Source organism: Callospermophilus lateralis, chromosome 10, assembly GCF_048772815.1.
Source record: "Callospermophilus lateralis isolate mCalLat2 chromosome 10, mCalLat2.hap1, whole genome shotgun sequence".
Classification (NCBI taxonomy): domain Eukaryota; kingdom Metazoa; phylum Chordata; class Mammalia; order Rodentia; family Sciuridae; genus Callospermophilus; species Callospermophilus lateralis.
This window is the reverse complement of record NC_135314.1, coordinates 65939751-65958659: the sequence shown is the minus strand read 5'-3', so window position 1 is coordinate 65958659 and position 18909 is coordinate 65939751. Positions and strand designations below refer to the sequence as shown.

Sequence of the window (18909 nt, the reverse complement as noted above, 5' to 3'; positions counted from 1 at the left end):
CCTGGCAAGGACTAGCCTTCATTTTCTTTCATGAATAAGCCAAGAATTTTACCAAGGGGTCACTTCCCTGCAACCCCACTGGGATCCTTTGTAAATGGAAGTAATTGGGGGGATGGAACAGGCCTGGTAGCTGGTTGAAGCGATAGTCTGTGCCTGTGGATTCTGATTGTAACAGTCTTGCTCTGTGTGGCTTCTAGTTTAGGCACAGATAAGCTCTTCTGCCATCAACAATAAAGGCTTCCAGCCATAGTGGTTAGCTTCCCTATGGCACCTGCAGCATATTCCAGAAAAGGGGTGGACAAGGAGGCCTCACTTCTCCCCTCCCAGGAAATGTGGATTCCCCTGCAAAAAGAGGAAAAGTAAAATTCTTATATCTGACACAAAACCCTGTTACTTTTCAGATTTTATTAAAATTAAACATGTTAATTCTTTGCACTTTCACCCTGGAGCAATTCTAGAAAGAAAATATACCTTAAGATGAAGCAGAAAACCTATAATGAAAGACACCAAGCTCACATTTTTGTTAAATGGCTTTGTGTTCTTGAAAAGAAATGTACAAAAAGAGCATTGGGAACTGCTCTGCATGGTTTCCTTTGTTTGGATTTTAGAAGCAGCTTGACTGACAGGGATCCTAAAGGAGACAATCTTTTGGATATGGAAAGTCTTCTGAAGAAGGTGATTTCAGAGAACAATTTCAGCATTGTTCTGTTGAAGGTCAAACCTGGCCCTGAACCACACTACTTTCCTGTCTACGTTTCATTTCCTGGAGTTTTGCCAAGTGATAAACAGACTCAGGCCTGTGGTAGATTTGGGGTTTGTGAGCACGAACAGGGTGGCTGGAGTGTGCTTAGTTAAAGACATCAATTGATTCTGTGATCGTTAAGGAAATGCTGGTGTAAGCTCTTCAGGAGACAATGGAGAAGAAATGGACATACTGTGCTGTCTACTCCATCATCCAGATACAGTTTGTCAGGGGTAAGACTTCTGCTTGTCCTTTCTTGTCAGATCGGCTGCTTTAGGGGCTTCTGTTCATTTAAAATGCCTGTGACTGTTGCTGAAATTGATCATCAAAGGGCAAATCGTTACTGAAGTTTTCAGTTATGTATTTAAGTGGCAGTTATCAGGGAGATGCAGAGTCTAGAAAGGATTCCTCATGAACACTGAAAACATGAAGGGATCTGGTGGTTTGTGGTGCCACTGCTGTGGCGCAATTTCTCCCATTTCCCTCTTAAGAGGATTGCTGGAGTAATTGGGAAATTGTGTTTCTTGGAAACGAAATGCTCTCTAAATGATAGAACAATGCCAGAAAGCTAAAAAAGAAAAGAAGAAAAGAGGCAAGTCACGAACTGATCCATGCTCAGAGACCTTTGCTCAATTACTTTTTAATCTCTCAAGTACCTCTTTTCTTTTAGGTATTAGACTAAGGCCTTTGGAGTTGGACATAGACACATGTTGAATTTTACTGAGTCATATAGATATGGCCCTAGGAGGCAAAGCAGAGTCCTTAGGACAGTGACAGCCAGAAACTAACCAGCCAATTCAAAAGTGGAGGAAAGGAAGATTGGTTTTGCATTCCACAGTGTGAGGGTATTATAGTTACTCTGTCTTACAAATTAACTGTGCTTTTTAGGTATAGCTATGAATATTTTAAGAGTTTCTGAATCAAAGGATGCTTTGGAATATAATGCTGCAGATTGGATGGAGGCACACTCCTATTAAATGCTATTCATAAGGAGTTACATTGAACAGTACTCATCTCTGTCTACCCAAATTTTTGTATCCACAAAGTGTAGTAATTCCTGTTTGTCAATTATCTTTGAGAGTCTTGTTTCTTCTCAGCTGCTTGTCACCGTTTTATCATTTCCCTTTGTGAGCTTCAGTGGGACTTGTCATAATAATATATTATTTCTGTGACAATATACCAAGCTAATTTTAAAACTGAGGCAAACATTTCTGAAGACAAGTCAAATCAAAGACCCAATATCAATCCATTTTAAGCACCCTGTACCATTTGGTCAGGTTACTGATGGGAGAGAAAATCTTCTTTCATGACTAGCATTTCAGGGAAGTGATTAGACATTATGCTGTGTAGAGTCTGAGGTGTCTTCTCCCCATCTCTCTTCAGGAGACCTAACTTCATGAAGATGAAGGTCTTTTCCATCCTCATATATGCAAAATCAAATTTCTTAGCCTACCCAGTCAGATTGAATTTGGGAGGCAATTTGAGGGTTATGAAGGTTATAAGAAGACCAACCGAATTCATGTTCTTTTTCTAGTGTGTGTGGCTTTGAGAAAACCACTCAATCTCTTAGTGCTTCCATTTCCTCCTCAAAAAAGGGGTTCATCATATCACCCTTATAATGTGAAAGCGTTAAACAGATTTAGTCCATAAATGTCTGTTGTAGATGTATATTTTTAAATGCTATACATATATTAGTTATTTTTGCAGTTTTGTAGAGCTTCACTACTGTGTTATATGTGGCTATAACCACAAAAGGTCAATTTTACTAAATGTAAGAATACTTGTACACTAAATTTGCTGATGCACTTTAGTTTTTAGATAGGCTTAATTTTATCGACAAGTCATCAGAGAACTTAAAAATTCATTTTGGGACAAACTGACAAAAAAATAGTCATAAATCAATAGTTTCTTAAGTAAATGTCTCTTCATTCGCATTGAGTTCTATGCTTCTCTCTCTGTAGCTGTTTTCTGTCTCTAAGACAGTATTATGGTTTAGATATGAGATGTCCCCTAAAAAGCTGGCAATGCAGAAATGTTCAGAGGTGAAATGATTAGATTATGAGGGCTGTAAGATAATCAGTGGATTCACCCATTTGATGAATTAATAATTTGAATGTTTTTACTGAGTGGTGACATGGCATGGCTTGAGCAGGTGGGTCTCTGGAGGTGTGCCCTTGGGAATTGTATTTTTTCCCTAGCTTCTCTCTCTCTCTCTCTCTCTCTGCTTTCTGGCAGCCATGTGCTTTCCTTCATGTGCTTTCCTTCATGTGCTTCTACCATGACTTTGGCTTTGCCTAGAGCCCAGAGCAATGGAGTCAGTTGACCATGGACTGATGCTCTGAAACCATGAGTCAAAATAAACTTTAACTCCTCTAGGTTATTCTTGTCCAGAATTTTGATCACATTGATTAAAAACTAACACACACAGTTAGCCAGAGAGAAAATTCCTGAATTATTGCCCAATCTTACTAAAGTTGCTGGGGTTTTAATTAAGAGTCACTCCATGTGAATCATGCAAACTGATGGCTCATGTCTTCTTTTCAGGAGTATGGGAAAAGGAACTTAATGCAGGAGAAGATGTTTATGCTGTTCCTGGCTCTGATGTCAACATGACTTGCCAAACACAGCTGAAAGGCTTGTTGGTACAGATGCAGTGGTCAAAGGTCACCAATAAGATGGACCTCATTGCCCTTCGTCATCCCGAATATGGCATCCACTGTGCCCACGGGCATTCCTGCAAGTCACTGGTGGATTTCAGACAAATTCCGGAGAACATAACGATATGGACTCTGCTCTTAAGAAATGTATCTTCCTCACTCAGTGGAAAGTATGAGTGTAGCTTTACTCTCTTTCCAGAAGGCATTTGGACTAAAACCTATAACCTTCTGATTCAGACACCTGGTAAGTGTAACTGGTAGAGGGAAGGAAGCTTATGCTTATATTCAGCTCTCGTTCATTCAATAAACAGGCAATTGTGTACCCAACCACATGCTAGGCATAGTGCTGAGTGTGTGAAAGTTGAGCAGAAAGAGGTATTGGCTGGCAAGGAAGACAGAAATGGATCAAATAATTTCATAAATGAAGGTAAAATTGCAACAGCGATGTGTTAATAATAAGAGCTATAACAGTTCTTTGGAAGAGTCTGTGATAGAGGCCCAGGGAATTTGTCCCTGAGCTGAAGTCTGAAGAAGGAGTAGGCATTAACAGTATAAGAAGGGCAAAAGTTATGAGTGATCCTGAGAAAGGAAACAGCTGTGTGAAGGGCTTTGCATTGTTGGAGGACATGGTACAATGCCAGAGAGACTACAGTGCAGAGATTAATGGATGAGGCTGGAGATAATGTAAAGACCAGATCATGTTGGACTTTGTTAGCCATATTCAAGGTTTTATTCATGGAAGTACATTGAAGTATTAATGAAAGGGTGGTATGAATTTATGGCTTGATTGTATTTGTATTATCAAAAGATGATGCTAGCTTCGATATGAGAATGATATAAAAGGGGACAAAAGTGAAAAAATGGGAACAAGTTCGGAGACCATCCTGGTCTCAGATAGTGGTGGTTTAGTAGATATAAATAAAATTACACATTTTATGTATTGGGCATAGAACAGATATGACTAGGTCATAAAAGAAAAAGGCAACATGAGTGGCATGCACATCCACACGGTGGGGCCAGTCACTGGGATGGAAGACAAAGGAAGTAGACTCAGTTTAGAAGAGAATTTGTAAAAATGACTTTGGATATATTTACTATCGAGCAGGCATAGGGCCTAAGGAAGCTACTGGACCTAAAGCATTCATTCACATAGTACATGCTTCAGGGGTCTGCATTTGGAAATGGAAATCCTAGGTTTAAGTTCTACCTCCTTTCTGGCTAGTAATGAATTTGACTGAGGGTCTGTCATGTAGATTCTCTGAGCCTATTTGGAAAATTATGATAACACCTGCTCTAAATTACCTAGTCCTAAAGTAAATGATTTCCATTTCTACTAATGGAAAAGAATGAAAATAAAAGCCAACAAATGGAAAATGTACTGGAAATGTAAGGCTTTAAACTCAGGAATAAAATAACCTGGTAATATAAGAAAAAAAAAATCTATAAAATTAACTCATGAAGACCATGCTGAAGGAGGCATGGGGCTTTCCAGGACAAGTAACTGTTAAGGCTCTATCATCTCCTCTCCATCCCTTGTCTCTTAGCTGCTCCAAGACCATGATATTGAAAGAGATGACCTGTAGGCTAGGCTTCCACCAACTACTGCTTTACAATGCCTTGTTCTCTTGCTGTTTTCTGAGAGAAAAAAAAAAAAGCAAAACCTCAGTTTAATTAGGACCCAGGTAGGTGGGTGAGTGGGGTTGAAATAGAGAAAAACAGAAGACCTGTACAGAGCAACATTTATCTACACACACATTGAAGTCAGGAGACTATATTTGAACATTGGCTGTGTCACTTACTATTCAGATCATCATTGCCAAGTTATTTCATGTCTCTCAGTTTTTTTGTTTTCTTACATCACAAGTACAGGCAATTATAGTTCCTCATTCATGGATATCATTGTTTTAAGATTAAGTAAAATAATCTATGAAAAGCTCTTATCACAATTGCTGCCTAGAAGTAAGAGTTTGGTAAATGGTAGATTTTATTAAGAGAAATAATAATTCTGAGTGAAATTTCTTTCTTAATTCTAATTAGAACGGAGCCTTCTCTTTTTATACTGGTCTACTTGGATTCCAATAGGACATTCATCACACATTAGCAAGAGTACACATTGACCTTGGCTTCAGACTTGGACTGTGCACCTTTTGCCTATCCTAGTAGACTATATTATTGCATATCTGAATTCCTGATCTGTACTCCTTTGAGAAATAGCAACAAGGATGGTTGTACTCTGTATAAAATAGGATATGGGATGACCTAAGTGAAAAGGTAGTATCCAGAAAGGAGGGTGATATTAGCTTTAAGGAAAGCATATTTTAAAAAATAAAGGGCAACCCAGGGAGTTAAACTTAGAGCTACCAAAGATTGCAAGTCACTGGAGAGTCAGAGCTGTATCTACACACTCTGTGATTGGAAAATTTCCAATCTTATTGTAGCTTTGCTGTTGATCCACTAGATTAAATGAAAAGTAGTGGCCTCAGTGTTACAGAAATGATTCTGATATGGTGTATTTGGGTACCAAAAATTCAAAATAGAAAAAAAAATCAAACTATAAGGGGATAAAATAAACAAACAAACAAACAAAACCTTTCACCATAGAGCAACAAGCTTCATATGGAGCTATCCTTAAAAAGGCACTTAACACAGGAGACAGCCACCACCAAGTCGCCACCCATTAGCCATCATCCTCCCCCTTTATTCTTTTATGCTCTCCTGCTTCTCCTCCTCTCACTTGTACCATTTTCTTCCTAATCTCCTCTGAGATATGCATGTCTATAAGCTAGTTGGGAAAGCAGAGTGCTCATAAAGTGCGAACTCTTTTGAAGTGCATAAACAAATGCAAATTGAAGTGGTGTACAAGAATCTAAATATGAAAATGTTGAGGTACCCGAGGTGATTGGATTAATTGCCTCTTCCTGTTTCCTTCCTGTCCTCATCTGAGTCATCCTTCCTTGTCTGCTCACAAAGCAGTGTGCACCTACATCCAGTTCTCAAGTCCCCTGACGGGTTAGCTGGGAAGGGATTCCCTTCTCTTTTCACAATATTTTTTCCCTATGTGTGCCTCAGTTGGCTGAGACTGCAAATGGGTATGGAAATAAACAGTGTGGCCTTCGGTTTTTTTTTTTTTTCATTTTCATTTGACAGGGTTTCTTCCTAGGTTAGAAGTTTTGAGTTATTCCAAGAAACACAGTACTCCGAGTTAAGTCTTGGACTGTTGTAACCCCCATTTCCTGAATTTGAATGCTATTGGATCCTAGAGTACTACAGAATGTAAGATTTGGATGCTTTTGTGGTTTGAATGTGGAATATCCACGGAAATTTATGTGTTGAAATCATGATTCTCAATGCAGCAAAATCCAGACATGGGGGCTTTTAGGCAATGATGGATCACGAGGACTCTGACCTCACCAGTGGATTAATCCAGTTGATGGATTAAGCAATTGATAGCTGGATGGACTACTAGGTGGTTGGATCTAGTTAGAGAAAATAGGTTACTGGGGGTGAACTCTTAAAGGATTTTTCTTCACCCAGCACCTTCCTCTTTCCCCTCCCCCCTTCCTCCCTCCTCCTCTCTGTGGCGTAGTCCTCTGGTCATAGTCATCTTCATCATTGTCTCCTCCTCCTCCTCCTCCTCCTCCTCCTCCTCCTCCTCCTCCTCCTTCTTCTTCTTCTTCTTCTTCTTTCTCTCTCTCTCTCTCTCTCTCTCTCTCTCTCTCTCTCTCTCTCTCTCTCTTTCTCCCCCCCTCTCTCTCTCTTTCTCCTTCTCTCTCCCCTTCCAGGATGCCATGAGTTGAGCCGCCTTCTTCTACCATAATATTTCTGCCTCAGAACTGGCTGACCTTGGTTAAATCCCCTGAAACTATGAGCCCACATAAATCTTTCCCCCTCAAAGTTGTTCCTGTCAGTGATTTGGTCACAATTTCAAAAATCTAACACAGAAATATTTAAAAATGTGTAGTAATTAGGTGAATTATAAGAATAAAAAGCGACTCTAATTTACATAATTATGATGAAATGTTTTAGGGATTGTTAATGCTGTTATTGGAAGCAGTAACATTAGCAAAAGAACTAGGATGACCCTGTCTTTAAGAATCACAAAGTCCAATAGGAAAAGAAAGACATCAATCAAAAAAGTGAACAAATGTCAAATTGCAACAGTGAGGAGTATTCTCATAGTGAGGATGCAGACAGTGTATGAGAGGGTATAACAGGAGATCAGGAAGATTTCCTGGAGAAAAGGGCTAACCAGGTGAAGGTGGAGAACACAGAACTTTATGGTAGTAAACAGAATAGTCTGTGCAAAGACTGTGGTAGTAAAGGGTTATGTCAGCTGTGGGGGATTTTTTAAAAAATTATGGTTGGAGCAAAGGGAATGGTGGGGGAGGCAACTGAACATGAAACTGGAGAGCCTGATTGGTCCAGGTGAGGATATTTGTCTTTATTCCAAGAAAAGTGGGAACTAATTGAAAGGCTATTGTTTTATTTAATTTCTTTTTTCCTTGCAATTTGATAATGTGTATTTGTAGTCAAATACACAAAAGAGTGTATTTATGACCAAATGAAAAGATAATAGCAGAAATCTCCAGGAAGAATGCTGCTAACATTGAGTACAGTGGCAATGAGATAGATGGAGAGGAATGTCCTTATTAGGAATATGTTTAGAAGATTCACCCAACAGGATTTGGTGGTGAATTGCACATATGGAATGAGAAATAAAAAGAAGAGGCAAGGATTCACAATGAGCGAATTGGTCATTGCATTAGGGAATGCTGATTTTTATATATATATTCAGATTGTGTCAAGATGAATTTTGAGTTTAAATTTGTACATGTTGAACTAGGTGTGAAGTTGAGGCATACAGGTGATGGCAGGTAAGCAGCTGGATATACATCTTGTGATCTGGCAGAGAGGCTTAGGTTGAAGGCACAAGTGGTGAGTCATCTGAGTATGAATGTTAACTATTGTTCTGACAGAGAAAGAAATCATCTGGGAAGAGAAAAATCAAGTAAAAAAAGCAATGTGGGATTTCAACAGTCCATGGTAATAAGTGGAAAAAGGTGAGTCTTCAAATGCTGGAGAAGAATAACTAGGAAGAAGGAATAAAATCAGAGAATCGGGTCTCAGAAACCTAGGAAGGTAATTGCACAAAAGCAGTAGCTATCGTCTCTAGTGTTTCTGAGAAGATAAATGGACATTAGACTGTATTTAGGATCATGAAAGGTATTAATCACCTAATAGGAACTGTGATGTGTGGCATTATGGAACAGAAAGAATTCAGACTGGAGGGAGAAGAGAAGTGAGTAAGAAGCAAGAAAATATGGAAAGCAAATATTGACATGACTTTTAAGAAACTGGTCAGCAGTGATAGAAGGAGTATGCATGTTCAAATGAGGGACCTTGTTGGTGCTGTGATGGTGATGGTTTGAATTAATGCAAGACACTTGATTCTATGTCAAAGCCAGTGGGCAGGATCCAATTGAAAAGAAGTTTACACCATAGAGAAGGTAAAGTAAAAAACCTGAGGTGTCTGAGAAGAGGGAGGCAATGAGACCTACAGCATAGGTAGTAGGACTATTCTGAGACAGAAAAAAAAAAAAAACACTAGAAGGTTTGGAGGAGAAATGATTGGGTTATAGCCTTAGCCTAATCAGTGAATTAATCCCTGATTAATTAATTGAGAGGTGACTGGAGACACGTGGGCTATGGCTGGAGGAAGTGGTTCATTGAGGGTGTGGCTATGGGGTATATATTTTGTATCTGGCAAGGGGAGTCCTCCTCGCCCCCTTGCTTTCTGATTATTGTGTGAGCTGTTTGCTCTGCCACACTCCTCTGGCATGATGCTCTGCCTCACCTCAAGCCCCAAGGAATGAACCCAGCCTTCTATGGACTAAGACCTCTGAAACTGTGAGCCCTCAAATAATCTTGTCCTCCTCTGCAATTGTTCTGGTCGGATCTTTTAGTCACAGTAGTGAAAAAACAATTGGAGTATGGTATTGAAACTGTAGTGGAACAATTTGCACTGTGACTTTCTCCAGCAGTACCTGGCTTCTTGGAACTGGGCATTAAAAAGTACATAGTTGGCCAGGCATAGGGGCTCTGGTCTATAATCCCAGCAACTTGGAAGGCCAAGGATCAAGAGTTCAAAGCCAGCCTCAACAACTTAGTGAGACCCTGTCTTAAAATGAAATACAAAAAGGGCCAGGGATGTGGTTCAATTATTCAGCATCCTGGGGCTTAATCCCCAGTAACAACAACAACAACAACAACAAAAAGGTGAATAGATGGGGGCTGGGGTGTAGCTAATTGTACATTGGACACAGCACTTACCCAGTGTGTGTGTGAGGTCCTGAGTTCAATCCCCAGCACACACACACACACACACACACACACACACACACACACACAAATGCATATTTTGGTCAGCCTTTTTAGATTACTAACAAAAAGAGGCATGAGATCTGGGATATTAACTAGAATATCACTGAAGTGAAGAACTATGAATCTTAGCTGGATAGTGAGGAGAGCAAAGAAAAAATATAGTTGACACCTGATTGGGAGACAGTAGAGAGATCAACTTATTAAAAGATCCCAGGAGGTCAGAGAACAGTGGAGATAACTCTAGTTGCACAAACTGGAGGTAGGGTCGGGGGAATGTTTGCAGGTTCGAATGCGTGATTTTTGTAGGAAGAGAGAGCAGTTATATGTGGTGACATAATCCAAGATGTGATTATAAGAATAGGTGGCTGAAATGGGATGGAGACCATTAATGGAGATTATGATGGGACAACTGAGAAGTCAGGTATGGGTAAGTCATCAAGATACAACTGAAATCATCCAGGATTGTATCAGGGTTTGAGCTAAAAAAAATATTGCAATTGTGATGACAACATTTTCAAAGAATAATGGAGGATGATTGGGAGATTAGAGCTAGAGTCAATAATATTTTTCTCTGAAAAACCCCATATTAAGTGTTTTAGGCTTTGGGTCCATACAGTCTCTTCCACAACTACTCAGGTCTACCATTGTCTTATGAAAGCATCTCTAGACAATATGGAAATGAGTGGGCTTGATGGTTACAATAAACCTTTATTTACAAAATCAGGCAAAAAGTCAGATTTAGCCCACAGGCCATAGTTTTAGAACTTTTGGATTAGAGGATAAATTGGGAGAGAGAGGAATTACTTAATTTTTTCAAAGCATATTACATATAACATGTAATAGTAAACTGCACTTACATATTATAATATGTATAATAATCCAAATAGTAGAGTGCTACCAATAGAATTTCATGAACTTTAAACAAATTAAGAAAAAAGAAATGTATTTGTGAATAGTCTTTTATATTTACTCACATATTTCCCACTTCCTATTCTCTCCATTTCATCTCATAAACTGGAGTCACTGTTGGATATCATTTCCTTTCAGCCTGAACAACTTAGTTGAGTATTTGTTGTCTTAGTCTGTGTTCTGTTGCTATAACTGGATACCTCAGACTGGATAATTTATTTATTTTTTTTTAAAAAAAGAGTTATTTGACACATTATTCTAGAGGCTGAGAAGTTCAAGATCATTGTACCAGTCTCTGGGATGTGGTGAAGGGCTTCTTGTTGCATCATAACATGGCAGAGGGTAACCCATGGTGAGCCAGAGCAAACACATGTCAGCTCAGATTTCTCTTCCTCTTTTTACAAAGCCACCAAGATCTATCATTAGGATCACACTCTGATGATCTCATCTAATTTCATTTGCCTCTAAAAGGCCACACATTCATGTACCATCAACATATGAATTGGAGAATTAAGTTTCAACATGAGTTTCTGAAGAGATATTCAAACCATGGTATTCATGTAGAGAAACTCTGCTTAAAATGGATTATCTCAGGGTTTTTTTAATTTGATGAATAATTTCACTGTGTGTAGAATTCTTGGTGGGCTATGTTTTCTTTTAGTATTGAGGGGGGCGGGGTGTTTGTAGTGTTGGGGCTTTGTGCATGAGAGGCAAGCACTCTACCTACTGAGCTATATTGGTCTCCTACATGGGATGAGTTGCTATTTTCTATTTATTTTTATTTCACTTTGTTTTACTTGATTAATTGCTGCTTTTATATATATATTTTTTCGTCTTTGGCTTTCCACAGTATGATTGTGATGTGTCTAGGTGGGTGTCTCTTTGTGTATACCCTATTCAGGTTTGATGAGATTTTGATTGTGAAGATTAATGGTGGGGAAGCTTTTTTAAAGTAATAAAATGTGTGAAACTTTTGGTTTTTGTTTCCTCAAGAATTTGTTCTTTTCCCTCACTCTTTCACCTCTTTTTTCTATGATTCCTGATATAAATATGTTAGTTTATTTGGTAATGTCCTATATTACTTTGAAACTGTTCATTTTCCTTCAGTCATTTTTTCTTCCCTGTTCTTCATATTAGATCACTTATATCAGTCAGTTTTCACAGGCACTGATTCTTCTTCAGATTTGCTGTTGAGCACCTCTAGGGAATTTTTCATTTTTGTTATTGACTTTTCCAGCTCTAGAATATTTGGTTCAGTTTATAGCTTGTATTTCTTCCCTAAGATGACCTATTCATTGAGTCATAGTCATTATATTTTTCTTTAGTCCTTCTTTAATTCTTTGAACATACTTAGAATAAGTGTTTTGAAGTCTGTTAAATCCAATGTCTGGGAACACTGATTCAGTTGCAATTAGCTGCTTTTTTCCTGAGTATGGGTCACAATTTCCTATTTATTTCATGTCTAATAAATTTTTGGTTGAAAACTGGAAATTGTGGGTATATATATAGAGATATACATACATATACACACAGACAGAGCTATATAATAACACACATATATAAATAAAATTATATGTAATATATAATATATACAATATATAATTATATATAATAACATTTATATATACTATATATACACAATACATACAATATATGTATTATATAATACATATGTTGAGTATGCATACAATATATTTACAATATTAGAGAGAGAGATACTAGTTTTTGTTTTGTTTTTTCAATTTTAGTAACTTACATGAATTGAACTGTGTATCTGTCTCCTTTTCAGTGTGTGGCCACTGACATCTCTGCTTAGCTTTTTATACTAATTCTAATTTTTTTACTTTGGGCTCTGAGGAGTTCTCCCTTCATTGCCAAAGCACCTTTGTTATCCACTAATGATTTTGGCAAAATTTGTTCTCCAACATTTTAAGCCCATTAGGCTTCTATCCTCTGCACATAGTTTGGGGCGGTGGGTGGGCGGGGGGTGTTGCAGGGTACTTTAAATTTGCACTCATTTATCCCTACTCCTCTGGCTTCTCCATTTTGCTAGGCTCTCTCAGGTCTTCCCTACTCAGGTAAGTGTTTTTCCAGTCTTTCAGAATGTGTGAAGAACTTATTTCAGCCATCCTATCACTATCTAATTTACAGGATCTCCCTGCAAATAGCTACCTGGTTTACTACTGCATAGTTCATTTTGTGTAGGGACTGAGTGGTTTATAAAGAACAGAAATTGATCATCTCACAGTTCTGGAGGCTGTGAAGTCCAGAAAGAGTCACTGGGCATCTGGCCAGGGCTCTTTGGTTGTACCTCTGGAAAGAAGTCTGCCCCTTTTGGAAGAAGACCTGGATTTCCACACAGTCCCATGCTGGTCAAACTGTATTTCTCAATGACCAATCTGTGGAAATAAATAAAGGAGCCATTGACTGGAAGACTGAAGGGTCCTACTGTTTTTATCAAATCCCTACAATTTTTTCAAGAAGAAATTCATCTGAATTTGATGTTGTCTTTGGTCAATTTCAGAACTGTGAAATGGTTGCTTCAACACCTTTGCCCAGTTTTGTACTTATTCTCACTAACCTCTTTATTCCCCCATTACCAAAAATGCCCTCTTCATTTTGATACTTACATCATATCTTTATTTTAAAACATGTTAATTACTATTCCCCTCCATATAATATTTTTATTCTCTTTAGATGTACTTGACAGTAGAATGTATTTTGGCATTTATACATACATAAAGTATAATTTATTCTAATTAAGATCCTGTTCTTGTGGTTGTACATGAAACAGAGTTACCCCAGTCATGTATCCAAATATAAGGATATGAAAATTATGTCTGATTAATTCTTCTGTCCTTCCTATTGCCCTCCCCCTCCCTTCCCTTCATTCTCCTTTGTCCAATCCAATGAACTTCTATTCTTCCCTTCCCTGCCCTTCCTTGTTTTGGGTTAGTATCCACATATCAGAGAGAACATTTGGCCTTTGGTTTTTTGATATTGGCTTTTTTCACTTACCATGATGTTCTCTACTTCTATCCATTTACCAGCAAATGCCATAATTTCATTCTTCTTTATGACCAAGTAATATTACATTGTGTATATATGCCACATTTTCTTTATCCATTCATCTGTTGAAGAAAACTAAGTTGGTTCCATAGCTTGGCTATTATGAATTGAACTGCTGTAAACATTGATGTGGCCATGTCACTGGAGTATGCTGATTTTTAGTCCTTTGGGTATAGACCTAGGAGTGGGATAGCTGTGTCAAGTGATGGTTCCATTCCAAGTTTTCTGAAGAATCTTCATATTACTTTCAACAGTGGTTGCACCAATTTGCAGTCCCACAAGTAATGTCTGAGTGTACCTTTTTCCCCACATCCTCACCAACATTTATTGTTGCTTGTATTCTTGATAATTGCCATTCTGACTGAAGTGAGATGAAATCGTAGTACAGTTTTAATTTGTGTTTGTCTAATTGCTAGAGACATTGAACATTTTTTCACATATTTGTTAGCCATTCATACGTCTTCTTCTGTGAAGTGCCTGGTCAGTTCCTTTGCCCATTTATTGATTGGGTTATTTTCTTTTTTGGTGTTTTTTCAGTTCTTTGTATATTCTAGAGATTGATGCTTTATCTGAGGTGCAGGTGGTAAAGATTTTTCTCTCATTCTGTATGCTCTGTTCATGTTCTTGATTGTTTTCTTTGCTGTGAAGAAGCATTTTAGTTTTATACCATCCCATTTACTGATTCTTGATTTTACTTCTTGCACTTTAGGAGTCTTACTGAGGAAGTCAGTTCTTACACCAACATAATAGAGAGTTGGGCCTACATTTTCTTCTAGTAAGCACAGGGTCTCTGTTCTAATACCTAGGTCCTTGATCCACTTTGAATTGAGTTTTGTGTGGGGTGAGAGATAGGGTTTCAATTCATTCTGCTGCATATAGATTTCGAGTTTTCCTGGCACCACTATATAAATGACATATCATCTGAAAGAGAAATAAGGAATACTACCCCATTCATAATAGCCTCAAAAACAATAAAAAACTTGGAAATCAACCTAACAAAATAGGTGAAAGACCTCTACAATGAGAACCACAGAACACTAAAGAAAGAAATTGAAGAAGAAAATGGAAATATCACCCATGTTCTTGGATAGGCAGAATTGATATTGTAAAAATGGCCTTACTACGAAAGGTGCTATACAGATTTAATGCGGTTCCTATTTAAAATTCCAATGATGTTCTTCCTAGAAATAGAAAAAGCAGTCATTAAATTCATTTGGAAAAATAAGAGGCCTAGAATGGCCAAAGCAACCCTTCTTATAACATTTTTTCTTAGTGTTAAACATAAATGCATGATCAACACTTATCACCAGCCTTTATGTAAAGCCTCTTCAATGGAAAATGTTTTCTATTAAAGAATCCTTAGGAAGTACATACAGAAGCAATATTTCCCTGAGTCTTGTATGATCCTCACATTTTTCTGTAGTCAATGCATTAAGAGGTTAATTTTGCTAAATTTAAAATCTTTGACTCACATTTTCTTTCCTTGAGTGTATTAAATGTTACTCTATTATTTTCTGGACATAGAATTGTTAGTCAAAAACTAACAACTATCCAATTTTTTCCCTGTAGTTGAATTCATTCAATTCTTTCAAAAGAATATGGTTAATGTTTTTTATTCTGTTTCTTACTTTTTTATTCTGTTTCTTACTTTTTACTTCTTCACAGCAAAAAAAACAATCAAGAACATGAACAGAGCATACAGAATGAGAGAAAATCTTTACCACCTGCACCTCAGATAAAGCATTAATCTCCAGAATATACAAAGAACTGAAAAAACTTACTTTTGAGATAAAATCTTTTAATATGTATTTTTAGGCATTTCTTATTTAAAAATTTTTGAAATCATTTGTTGTTCTGTGCTTTAATTTTTTCCTTCAGTGCCTTCTATATACATATGATTTATCTTTGCATAAAATTTTCTTCAAATCTTTTTCATTTCTTTAAAAATTAGTTATCATTAATTAATTTAGACATTTCCCTTATTCTATCTTTTCATTTATACTAATGCATTAACTTTTGTGTTTACGGTTTTATTTTGCTCTACTTTTATCTTCCTTTCTGGAATGATTTTTAAAAATTACTATTTCCAATCATTTTCTGAGTTGTTTCATCTATTAGTGTGGTTTAGGTCTGGAATGTCCGACAAAGACACTTGTTTTGAAGGATTGGTTCCCCAGTGCAATGCTCCGAGATGGGACTTTAGGAAAGTAATGGGTAATGAGGGCTCAGATCTCATCAAAGAGTTAATCCGTTGATAGTTTCATAACTCAAAGGACTATTAGGAGGTAGTGAAATCTAGAGGAGGTGGGCCTAGCTGGAAGAATAAATCACTGAAGCTGTACCATGGAAGGATATATCTAGTCCCTGGACTCTTCCTTGCTTATTTTCTCTGGTCCTGGCTTCTATGAGATGAGTGACTTTGCTCCACCACACCTTCCCTGCCATGAAGTTCTGCCTCACCACAAGTAGATAAAGATGGGGTCAAGGGACTATGAACTGAAACAGTGATCCAAAATAACTCTTTCCTCCTCTATGTTGTTTTTCTCAGTTATTTTGTCACAGCAATGGAAAGCTGACTAACACAGCCATCTGTTGCAAATATTCTTTTTCCAGTGGACTCACTGATTGACCTTTCCAAAGGTTTTGCATAGCACACATCAGTTTTTAAATTTTAGTTCATTTTGGATGACAAGGCTATAACTTTATTTTGTGATCTTATCTGCTAATATGTTCTCATTGTTTTCCAAATGTTATTTTGTTCTCTATCTTTTTTTTTCTTATAGGAGACCTATTGATGGATTGATTGTGGTACTCTACCACTGAGCTACTTTACCTGCCCTTTTTATTTTGGGATAAGGTCTACCTAAATTACCAGGCCAGCTACAAATTTGCAATCCTCCTGGCTCAGCCTCCAAGTAACTGGGATTACAGTTAGGATTATCACTGCTTCTGGCATCTTACAGTAGCTTTATAGATGGTTCTACTTCATTCCTTTCTATTGTTCATGTTTAAGTTAAGTGCATTTTCACTATTATCATGGAAATGTAGACCAAGATAGCTTTTCTAGGAACTTCTGTGTGTCTAGAGCCTCCTCTTCTGATATTTTCAAGACAAATAGTATGCCACTGTACTTTCTGATTGTACTTCCTTTGCTTATACCCCTCACACTTTAATCTAAATGGCTCCTTTGATCTCTTCTATTGGATCTGATCCATTTAATTTTTGTTAAACTTTATTTTTTAGTTGTAGGTGAACACAATACCTTTATTTTACTTTTATGTGGTGCTGAGGATTGAACTCAGTGCCTCACACATGCTAGACAAGAGCTCTTCCTCTAAGCCACAACCCCAGCCCTGATGGATTTAAGTTTGATTCAATTCCTAAGGATGTCTTGTCAGCACAAGTGGCATCCTGAGAAGCCTCTTTTGCTCCAGCACTGGGAACACTTTTCCTGTTTCCCTTGAAGACACTGACTGATGATAGGGAACCTCCAAATTCCCTTCTCCTTTTCTACTATGATTTTCATATTAATCTGACTCTATTTCCAGGGATTATCTGTTACTTGGAGATTGGGGGCATGGTTATCTAGTTCCAAAGTCCTTCAGAGGCATAGTTGACTTTCCTGTTTCTTTCTGCAAAGTTGCTAGTACCATACTGGTCTAGTGCTTTGTCCCCACCCATTAAAGGGGATATGTTGTTATTTAATTTCTTGTAGATATTTTCTGTGTGACTTAAGTTTACTTTTTCTGTTTTTAGGGGGGGTTTTCAATTATATTTAAAAGGTTATGCTCTGTGTATTGTCCAATTTTCAGAATCCAAAGTTCAAAAATTTAATACTTGGTTACTTGAAAAATTTAAATTAAAAATAATTAACATATTGAGTATGTCTCATGGACTTCACAGATATTAGTGTCTAGATTGGTACCTGTTTAAAATAAGTTTAGGCAAAACAATTACAATAATTTCAAGGATAAAATTTAACAGTAATAATGGTGGTATGAAATATGTCAAAAATAGTGATGTCATATACAAATAATTTCATCTGGAAATACTAATATAGATAAATTCTTTGAACAATAAGGGAGAGGGGACTTTTTAAAAAATTATAAAATTAGAGTCCATGGGTTTTGCATCTTTATATTCAACCAACCACTGGTCAAAAAGTATTCAGAAAAAAAATTGCATCCATATAGATATATAGATACCTTTCCTCTTGTCATTATTCTCTAAAAATATCCTATACCAACTATTTACAATTATTTATGTTGTATTAGGTACTGTAAGTAATCTAGAGATGATTTAAAGTGTATGGTAGGATGAACATAGGTTATTTGCAAAAAAAAAAAAAAACCCACACATTTTATATAAGGGACTTAAGCATCCATAAGTTTTGGTGTCCCCTGGGAACTCCAAAACCGAATCCAATCTCCATTAGATGTCAAGGAATTATTACATTTAGAATTAGCTATGGAGAATAGAGCACTGATCCTATCTCTTGAATTTCAGGAATTAAAAAAAAACTATTTTAGAATACTGTAGGGAAGATGTGCATAATTATTACAAAGACCTAGTTTCAATTAACAAACAGAGGAAAGAAATATTGGTAAAGAGAATAGCTGGCTTGGTGAAAGATTGAAATATAGCAAAGATCTAAAGGCTAGATATAATATTCTTTTTTTAAGACATAGATTTTTTATTTGTTCTAATTAGTTATACTAATTAGAATTTCTTTTTGACACATCATACATAAACGGAGTAACTTCTCATTCTTCTGGTTGTACATGATGTAGAATTACGCTGGTCATATAATCATGTATGCACATAGGGTATCAATGTCTGATTCATTCTACTATCCTTCCTACTCCCACATCCCCTCCCTTCTCTTCACTCCCCTCTGCCTAATACAAAATACCTCTATTTCCCTAGCCCCCCACCTTATTCTGAATTTGTATCTGCATATTAGACAGAACAATCAGCCTTTGGGTTTTGGGGATTGGTTTATTTTGCTTAGCATGATATTCTCCAGCACCATCCATTTACAAACAGATGTCATGATTTCATTCTTCTTTAAGGATGAGTAATATTTCATTGTGTACATATACCACATTTTCTTTATCCATTTCATCTGTTGAGGGACACCTAGGTTGGTTC

At 37.1% G+C, this 18909-nt stretch overlaps 1 protein-coding gene across 2 annotated transcripts in view; it reads left to right on the top strand.

Moving 5' to 3' along the window:
- The first annotated feature begins 914 nt into the window (after nucleotides 1-914).
- The window catches only part of Cd96 (CD96 molecule), an 87704-nt gene continuing 69709 nt past the window's right edge, over nucleotides 915-18909 (top strand). For both annotated transcript variants that reach the window (XM_076868559.2, XM_076868558.2), the window contains exons 1-2: nucleotides 915-975; nucleotides 3287-3643. In XM_076868559.2, coding sequence (XP_076724674.2) covers nucleotides 915-975; nucleotides 3287-3643 — 418 coding nt within the window. The remainder of the gene's footprint in view (nucleotides 976-3286; nucleotides 3644-18909) is intronic.